Here is a 10,556-nt window from a genome sequence, read left to right on the forward strand (position 1 = left end):
CATAGCTCTCAATCTTCCAAAAGGTCAAAGCTTTTCTGAAGACACTGCTAAAGACCACATGGCACTTCTGGGTTCAGTTCTGTTATCCTATGAAGGTCTTGTTGCTGGTCGGATCGGAAATCCTATGCTCACCAAAGAGGATTACGATCAAATAGATGCTGAGGAAATGGAACTTATGGATATAAAATGGTGTCTTGCTAGTGTTCTTCGTCGGGCTGAGAAATTCAAAACCATTACCGGGAGAAATGACTTTCTTGATGCACATGTTTCTACTTTAGGTTTTGATAAATCTAAAGTTACTTGTTTTCGATGCAGGGAGAAGGGCCATTTCAAACGGGAGTGCAAAGGAAGAGAAGCTAGCGGAGCACAGAATCCATTCGGGAAAGATGACTACTACCGCAAAGCTATCTATCAGCAAGTTGGTCAATCCCAGGAACCTCAGACAGCTCACGGAAGAAAAATTGAAGATTCCAAAAGAGCATGTGTGGTAGATTTCAGCTGGAGTGATTACATATCATCTGAAGCTCCAGCAGAACGAGTTATTGATCAAGATGATGAGAAACTACCAGAAGGTTTCAGTTGGGATATGTTCGTAGATGAAAAGGGAGGTTTTAAAGCTTTCATTGCAAAGATCGTCCGAGAGCCAAATTTGTTTGCTACTTGGATGAGATCTATTGGAGAGAATGTATCAAGTGGAGATGAAAAATATGTGTCATCGGATAATAGTTCAGATTGTACTGATGGAATCTCAGAACACTCTGGAGATGTTTCAAATAGTTCAGATGAAATTGTACAAGATGAAACTGTGCAAGAACAGGATGTTGTATTTGACAAAACACCATCGGATTCTGATGTATCAGATGGTGATTCTGATAAGTCTGTACATTTTGATCGTTCACCTGATTTAAGCAGCAGTGATGATGAGGAAGAGAAACATATAAATATTGCAAAATCTCAATTGTCTCCTAATAGTTTTCATTTCTATTTTGCAGAAAAAATGGAGAAACTAGCGGAGGAACGAGCTGAAAATGATAAACAATCTGAATCTGAAGGTGAATTTCAGAATGTTGAAAGTGTTGCTGAGAAGATTACTGAAACTGTGAAAGAAGAAAAGGTGATCGAAGTGGAAAAGGTGATCGAAGTCGAGAGAGTGGTAGAAGTTGTGAAAACAGTCGAAGTTGAAAAAATAGTTGAAGTCATCAAGCCATGTGAGAAGTGTCTAGAAGCTTGCAAAGAGTGTACAGCAAAAGATGAAATCATAGCTGAGTACGAGAAAAAGAAAGAGCAGTTATTGTTCAATCTCAATTATGTGAAGGAATCGTACGACGTGTTGAACAAAACAGTTACTGGTCTCCAAAAGACAAACACAGAAAGAGAACAGGCGATGACAATGATGAATGCAACTTTAATGTCGAAGCAAAAAGCTATAAATTTCTACATTGAAGAAAGTGCCAAATGGAAGCAAGAGTTGGAGAAGGAAAAGATTGAAAATGAGAGGATTAGGAGGTTATTGTTGAGCTATTCTACCTCTGATTATGTTATTGATCGAGTTTACCCAACTGTTGCAGCTATGGAAGCTTTTCAAGCTGAGAATTCGAAAGAAAAGAAAGATTGTGGTAAGAAACCGACCGTTAGCTATAACAAGTGTTCGCCTCCAATTTGGGATGGGTATTCACCTAGGAAACCAAATGAGGAACAACTTGCAAAAGCAGTCAACATACAGCTTAAAACCGATACAACTGACGTTTTACCAGAAAATATTGATGTGACGTTTACCTCGTCCGATACTGATCATGAGTCTATTCTAATCAAAAAGGTGGTCGATCAGGTGTTGGATACTGATGAGGAGACAGAGTCAAAATCTGAGTCTGGACGGTCAAAGTCGTCAGTCAACAGTCAAAATTTGTCGGTTAAACTGTCTTATAGTAAAGAGTTTTTGTTATCAAAGGCAGATTTGGATGATGAAACCTTCGAAGTTGTTTATACTTTGAATGGTTCTGACAAATTATTTTACAACAAAGAATTTCCAATTTTAAGTGTTAAAACGAATCTAATCAACAAAACTTTTAAACTAATAGAGGTTAATATTCCTGAGTTAAAAGTTGTAAAAAATTTTGAAAAACCTAAAAAATATACTTCCAGAGTTCAACAACGTTTAAACAAGAAAAAGGGTTACAATTCTGGTCCTGGTTTTCCAAAGAAACCTAACCAAAATCGTAGCTACAAAAAGAAAGGTTTAGGCTTTATTCCACCAATAGATGATAAAAATATGAAAAATTCTAAAAAGAAATCTGAATTTGTGACAGGTGGAAGCTCGGAAGATGAACATCAGAAACCATTTTGGAGACAAACTAACAAAGAGTTTCTTGCTGAAAAGAGAAAGAATGGAACTGGAGTATTTCATCCGAGAAATGCTCAAACCTGTTTGAAATGCAATGAAGCTGGTCACATTGCATTGGATTGTTCGAAAGATATCAAAGCTAAACAGGGAGCTTCTCAGAAGATGAAAGACAAAGTTGAAGAAAAAGCTGAGAAATCCAAAATGTTTAAGAATTCGAAAAATGAAGTTGGAGAATGCTCAAAGAAAAAGAAAAAGACAACATTTTACAAAAGACAAGGAAACGACAACCAAGTGTGGGTTGCGAAGAAAGGTGAAGTGAAAGTCGGCGATGAATCTGGTTCCACAAAGCCAGAAGAGCCACAAATTATGGAGAAAAGTTCAGAAAATGATGATGTTCTTCCATCATTGAAGTTTGAGGAGGTTATGAAGGAAACTGGAAAAATTGAAATTTCAAATCAATTTTATGATGATGAAAAGGAATTTGATGTTGAGAAAACATTCAACGGGAATGTTAAGAAGATATTTGAGAAAATGTTGAGTGGAAAAGCTAAAGGGGTGAAAGATTTTTACGCAACTAAAAAGGCGACATACAACCCTACAGCTGAAGAGTTGAAAGTCCTCAAGTCTGAAAAGACTTGGAGGGAAGTTTGCTTCCCAGAATAGTCGAAGGACTACGCCGGAGATCCCAAGTTTATATCGTGGATCATGAATCGGCATCCTTCTAGTATTTGAGAAGTTTGAATGTTTGTGTTTAATGCTTAAATGTTTTTGTTTACAGGTTGAAGGACTATGGCGGAGCTTCCAAGATGGTTAGTGTGAAGCAGGAATCGGCATTCTGGTTGAAAAATGGTGATGTAGACATAATATTCCTACACGTGGTAGTTGTTGGGTATCTACAAGTGGTAATCTTGTTTCCACAAGTGGTATTTGTGGATAAATTTTTGAGTGTATTTTTTTAAGTACATATACAAGTGGTACAGAAGGTTCTTAGAAGCAAATGGTAAATCAGGGACATTAATTTGTACTTGATTTACTATTCATGACAAAAGATAGACAAGATGATGAACCACATCCCCGTTTTAAAATTGGTAAACCTACAAGTGGTTGATATCAACACAAATTTATTTTCCGGAAAAATCATTTTGATTGAAACAAACTTAAGTGTTTTGAAATCTAAATGAGAAAATGATTTGTGATAGGGGGAGTTCAGATTGTTTATGCCTAGTGAATGGCGATTTGATGTGATTCAGTGTCGATTGTCAAGTTTCTGTATAGTTTGTTTTACTTTTTATGTTTCTAGTAGGTAAAAATTTAGAAGTTTTCAAATTTTCTTTAAAATGTGTTTGCATTTTAGGGGGAGTAGGGAAATTTCAGAAAATCCAAAAACATTTGAAAATTTGAAAAAGCCAAAAACATGATAAAATTCAAAAATGAGTTTTGTTGCGAAAAAGAGGAAATGATAGTACATCAGTGGACTATCACGACACGCTAAAGAATTGTAAAGTTTAAATGTGATAAACAATCTTACTGCGGATGTGTCAGTAGATTTTCGCACATTTAGTAAATTGAAACGAGATATAAACCTAAATCAAACTTGCTTAATTCGTGGGTAACTATTCTTGAATATATGGGTAACCCCCGAAATCTTGTTTGAAAGGTCCCGTATTCTGAGATACTAGGTCTTTATACTCAGTGATATCTGGGGTATTATCCCGGGACTTCTGCTGTATGGAAGTACTGACCTAGTCCCCGGATAATACTTTCTGCTAAAGCTTTGAAACATAAGCTTCGCCCTCAGCATGCTGATGAAACAATAAAATTGATAGTCGCTGCTGTTGAAATGCAAAAAGATCCTCTAAAGGGGACCCACCAAAAGTAGAGCCGTCATCTCTCTGCTGAACGGAAGTTCTGACCTGAGCTCTCACGGTTTCGCATCTACCCTTTACAGATATCATCTGTGGTATACTCACCTGTAAGACTGAATATTTGGGATCTGGATACGGGAGTATATTCAAGTGGAGTGATACACAATTAAGTTTAAGTCTCTAAAACATTAATATCGTATCTCGAATCGATTGAAATTTGTGTTGAGAATTTAAGAGGACAAACATACTGACAATCTAAGTAAATTGTTTAAAGCTTAAAATGAAATCTAGCTTAACGGTGTTGTTGATTTGTCTCATAAACTGATATGATCCTCTTGCACGAACTCACAAAAATATTGTTTGTAAAAAGTTTATTTCTGCATGTGATGTCAACAAATGTCTCTCAGAAAATCCAAAAAGTTTTTGTGTGTGTTTTAGCATAATTTTGAAAAAGTCAAAAAGATTTTCGACAACTGATATTGGAAAACTGATTTTCAAAATTCCGTGTGCTAAACATGATGAGCAGTATTTGAGGGGGAGTGTTTGTGTAAATCTAATTGTTTTCGATAAATCTAACCTTCTTCATGTGGTTCATCATAGTTTGGTAAGAGAGAGTCATGGGTTGATGCACAGGTTGTGGATATGTGATGAATCTAGGAAATTTATTTCTGGGTTAAGATTGTGCAGGAGTCAAGAGATCTGATCAAGAGAATTAAAGCGTTTTTAGAGCTAGGTTATTTGATTCCAAAGGCTTGTGTAGATCAGATAACGATCCTGAAGATGTTACTGAAGAACAAAAGAATACCACTAAATCGAGAGGGGGAGTCTGAAGATAGAGAGAATGAGAAAGCCCAGAGACTGATCTAGCCTGACGAGGTGAAGATACAGCGTTAAATTCAGAGTGTGATGACGACTCCATCAACATCTGAGGGGGAGTCTGTTAGTGCACTGCATCTGTTGATTCCGTCTAGGTGTCTAGGATCAAGTTTTACATCATATTGTATAGCATAGGGCTCGTAATACGAGAAAACGGAAGTCTGTATAGGTTTTAAGTCTTAGGATCGCTTATATAGTCTTAGAGTATGTGGATCGCTTTTAAGGTACTTCATGGATCGCTTTTATGGACGATGCTGGATCGCTCATATGTCATGTGACCATATGAGCGGCCCCAGTCTCCTATAAATGGCCCATGAGCGATTCATTCAGTAGAGGTCTTGATTTCCACGCCGAAGCTCTGCCGGTGTGACGTTTGAGCTGTAAAACGTTTATATTCAATACAAAAGAGAGTTAGAAGGAAGATCGTGCTATTTCTACTTGCTTTTCTTATAATTCCGCATCTAAAACGCAAGAGCAAATCTCTGAACGACTCGGTTGGGTCAACACACGATCCCACAGTTATTCTTTAGGGTTTCCTGGTGAATATCTATAATTTACACAAATGCACGTGTGTTAGTATAATAACCTATTTTAACATTAGTAATACCCTCCCCGAGACGGCATTCCAACGACTACGTCGGGCAGAACCACGACAGCCGTTACGAAACCCTAGATCAATCGGGCAGCGTATCTAATACGTCTCCAGGGGTTATAATACTTACATCGTAGCAGAACCTCGCTATTTAGGGGGTATAATGCCCGAGTATAATAACGCAACTACAGAAAATTGAGATTGAAAGAAATGAACGATCGGACTGAAGGCCCGTTACCTTCTATTTATAGGGCTGTAATTTCGTCTTCACGCGGCCCGCGTTAAGAATGGGCCAAGCTTACGCGGCCCGCATCAACGCTGGGTCAACGCGTAGCTTGGCTGGGTCACCAACTAGCTTGTCCGGGTGTTGGGCCACGTGGCAGCCCAGGGTCGTGCCAGATTTTGGGACACTTGCGGCCCGCATGAACTTAAACGGAACCATACGCGACCCGCATGAACTAAAGATTTCAGCGGAGTCCGGTTACACCCTCACACGGCCCGCGTAGGTGATTAGGGTGGGTCTATGCGGCCCGCCTCAACTTAATATTTATTGTTTTTAATTTATTTTATATATTATAATCTACTTTGGGCTCGGTTTTCACATACGGGGTGCATATAAAGACATATTGAGACATTTTAAAATATATTAGGGTGTCGAAAAATTTATGAGGGTGTCGGTTTATGTTAGGGTTGTTACAATAACAAACCGGAAACTAAAGATGGTTACTTGTCTCTAAATTGTTTACAACCAAAACTTTTCTCTTGCAATTTAATTAGTTAAATTTAGTTCTAAAACCAATTCACTCACATAAACTCTTGAATTTTACTTTTCTTGCAAGTAGATTAATTTAGTCAAGTTAGATACTCTTTCGAATAACACATATTCCACAAACTCCATGTGTTCAATACCCACTTGCCACTAACTATTTAGTAGTAATTGGATTAAATTTGATTGTGACCACGACATCACGTCAGCTATCTAGAATATTCCTTCCACCCACGAACGCAGACTGTGTCGTAGAAATCACTTCTCCAGTAACGAGTTTCAGCCGGTTCGCAAGCACTTTTGCTATAAATTTATATAAAGATCCCACCAAAGAAATCGGCCGAAAATTAGATAAAACATGTGGATCTTTAATTTTTGGTATCAAGGCAACAAAGGATGGATTACACCCGGCACTGATACTGCCGCTAGAAAAAAAAATCCCTCATCACAGCCATAATAAAATGTTGTTGATGATTTTATGATAATAAAATTCCTTCCCCCCAAGTCAAAAGTGTTGCATGTGTATCGGCCCCTTTAGGGTTTTCTCAAATTTCCTTTTTATCTTTCCAATACAAAACAAACATATGCCGCCTTTTTTTAACCATAATCTACGAAATACAACGTTAGCTACGATTCGTAGCTTCTGTTTCTTTTGTTTATTGTTGGCTTCTTACAACCGTAGGCAACGGTTCAAATTCCGTAACTTACATCCATTCTTTCAAACTCACATGAAACCACTTTATAACTTTCACTTAATGACCAATTAGCCCCTAGACTTCAATGTTTCATGTTTCTTATTCCTTTGAGCTATCTTTCGACCCGAACAACTCCCGTGTAACGTGATATCCCTTTAATAATCACCCGTTCTTGTTCTGTTTCATCAGTAACCACTTTAAATTCACCAAATTAAGTGATTAACCTGCAAAATCACAATCTCGCATAGTTATCATATTCAAAGCATATAATCACGTAAACAACACTAAAATACGTAACATAACACACTTTAAGGCACGGGTTCACTCTCTCCATCACAACTTTTCCACCAAGCCATACAAGTCTACGGAGCGAGTTGTTTGGCCCTTTAATGTATCTCTTAAACTTAGAAGCCTGGCTTTCAACTCTGTTGGTTGTGTGTTGACCAAAATTGGGGACTGTGTTAGTCCAGGCTGAAACGCTGAAACGAACTTTTCTTTATAATCTTTGCCACACATTATACAAATAATCCAGAACAACATCTGAAAAATTGAATACAATGATTTGTAATGTTTTTATGTATATATGTATGGATGAATGTATGTAAACTAATATAATATGTACCTGATCGTTCGTCGTTAGTCAGTCGCGTGAAAAGCCGCTCAAAGTTATAATTGTATAGCGTCCGAGTGGGAGAACTACACAGTCGAGACCAAGAAAGCTTGAATATTTTCCAGTCTTCATCCGTAAATTTTGCCCGACAGTGTTTTAGAATATTCTGTGAGATGTGCCACCTACATAGCAATTTGGAAGCTTTTGGGAATACTTTATCGCAAACATTCATCAAAGCTTGATCCCTATCTGTTACAATTACACGTGGCTCTATACAATCTACCAACAATTCTTTGAGCTTCTCCAGGACCCATAAGAAGTTATCTTTTTTTTCTTGTGAGACAAATGCATGAGCCATACAAAAAGACTTGTGTGTCGATGTCACACCCACAACTTGAATAAACGGAAGCTTATACTCATTCTTCTTGTAGGTAGCATCAATCATCAACACATGTGGGAATGCATGCCACATGTTGTACGAGTCCGGATGAACGAAAAAAACCTCCTCAACCGCGTTTGTGGAGGGATTCACCCTGGTGAAATAAACGTACCTTTCTTCTTGCAACATGCTCTCCAATATCTGCATTGGAGTTCGATCGCCTTACATTTTGAGTTTAATCTTTTTTATCGTGTTTTGTACGTCTTGTAGAATGCACACGTTGTGTCGGTTTTGTTTTCTTATGGTTAAATGTATATTTGTAGGCTCCATGTTTTGCAGATAAAGCCTCTCCACCAGTGATTCTTTGTCCGGGTTCAGCCTTCTAGTGAACGTGTGGCCCTCGAGAAATTGAGTAGGCTCATGGTTATGAATGTTTTTCTTCTCCACAAGGCTCTAATTACCACTACTTAAGTCTAGTTTCCCTATCGGACTAAAAGGACAGCCAACCTTTTTGCTACTGGAACGCCGAACTGTTGCTTTACTTTTGGGTTCGCCGCCACGATCGCATTGCAACCATATCTTCACTGTCCTTGCTTTCGCCTTTTGTTATCGTTGAAGTAACCTTTCGCAACTTCTCTTTTGTAAACCCAATTCTTCAACTCTTCAAGTGACCCATAAAGGTACATTAGAAATCCACATAAATGAAATTAATATATTAATTTGTTGAAAAAACAATAAAAAAAATTCGGGTTCAACATAGGGTTCGGGTTAATATGTATAACATATTTTCGGGTTTGTATGAAATTTCGGGTTATACATTTTCTACTTTTAATCAGTATACATGCCTCGTTCGTGTTCGTTCGGTTCATTTACAAGCCTAAGTAATTTATTTTTAACAAAATATTTCACTAGAACATATATAATATTTCACCAAAATGATAACAAAATCGGGTTAATATGTATGACACAATTTTCGGGTTGGGTTCGGGTTAAGGTCGGGTCGGGTCGGGTCGGATCAAACATTTTCTAGATTTCTCCTACCTAGTAAAAATTATATATAATGAATAACACGTATACAAAATCATTTTTTATACTCTAAAATTATATCAACGTTATATAACACGGATAACACGTAATTGACGGTTATGTCATACCTTTTTTGTTTTTTTCTCGTCATTAGCATCTTCCTCGTTAGCACCTTCCGCGTTAGCACGTTCCTCGTCGTCAACACCTTCCTCGTTAGCACCTTCGTCGTCGTGAACACCCTCCTCAAAGTGCATTACACCTTCCTCGATTTCGTTATCATTTTCCTCAAAGTCCTTAGCACATTCCTCGACTTCGTTATCATTTTCCTCAAAGTCGTTAGCACCTTCTTCGACTTCGTTATCATTTTCCTCAAACTCCTTAGCACCTTCCTCATACTCTAACTTGTGTTGGTTTTCCGTATACGAATGGTAAGTCCCGTATTCGTGTCGCGGATAACTTTGGGCAATGTAAGATGGTTCCCCCTCATCTACAAACACGTGGTTCAAGTCAGGTAACACGGGTCGCACACCCCGTCATCACAACGAGACACGGACACAACCTCCTCCTCACCTCGATCAATGCCGGATAATCAAACTCTTTCGGAGACGTACGACTGGTTCGAATCTTCGCCAAAAAAATTACCAATGTCCCAAAACAACATCTTTATGCTTCACGGGCGACACCAACGTTTTTATTTGAGAATTTTCATCATTTCATCGGTATTTTGTGAGTTTGAAAATTTTTGGATCAAATAAATCCCTTATGCTTGGGTAAATAAACATTCTTGGTCGATAAGGGTCGTATGGGGTCACTTTCACGCTTTTTCAGACTGAACTCCCTGCATGTCAGTAATTATACCTTAAATTCATCAAAAGTCATGCCGATAAGCCTCTCATTGCTCAATGAGATGCGGATAGGGTTTAATGCTCCAACTACCACAACCTCATATGCCTCTCATCGGGCAATGAGAGGCGTATCAAAACCCTTTTTCTGACACATTTAATGCTTTCACCCTCACCCATATTCTTTACAAAGATGTGGTTGGAAGTAAGACTGTTGAGAAGCATACAGAAGAGAAGTTTCAAGTTTGAGGTGGAGCCTAATGGCAGTGAAGATAAAGTTGTGAATGAAAACATATATGAAGGTTCAGAAGGTAGTAATAGTCCATATTGTTTAGCTAGAGATAGCCCAAGAAGGAAGATTTTACCTCCTACAAAGTTCACAAGTCAGGAGGATATTTTAGCTTATGTGTTTATAGCAGTTGAAATGGAAGATTCTAATGAACCTTTATCTTTCAAAAAAGCAATTACTTCAAAAGAAAAAGAGAAGTGGAAGGAAGTTATGAAAGATGAGATCAAGGCACTACATGATAATCAAACTTGGGTATTGACTGAGAACCTATGGGG

General features: G+C 38.0%; 1 protein-coding gene across 1 annotated transcript; it reads right to left on the reverse strand.

Annotated features, from left to right (window-relative positions):
- Positions 1-9,150: 9,150 nt before the first annotated feature.
- On the reverse strand, positions 9,151-9,811 carry LOC110907540 (probable DNA-directed RNA polymerase subunit delta). The gene is made up of 3 exons (XM_022152506.1): positions 9,793-9,811; positions 9,279-9,637; positions 9,151-9,165 (listed from the first exon to the last, which is right to left on the reverse strand). Exons 1-3 carry the CDS (start codon positions 9,809-9,811, stop codon positions 9,151-9,153), a joined length of 393 nt encoding a protein of 130 aa, XP_022008198.1.
- Positions 9,812-10,556: the final 745 nt, after the last annotated feature.

This window comes from Helianthus annuus, chromosome 14 (assembly GCF_002127325.2).
Source record: "Helianthus annuus cultivar XRQ/B chromosome 14, HanXRQr2.0-SUNRISE, whole genome shotgun sequence".
Lineage (NCBI taxonomy): Eukaryota > Viridiplantae > Streptophyta > Magnoliopsida > Asterales > Asteraceae > Helianthus > Helianthus annuus.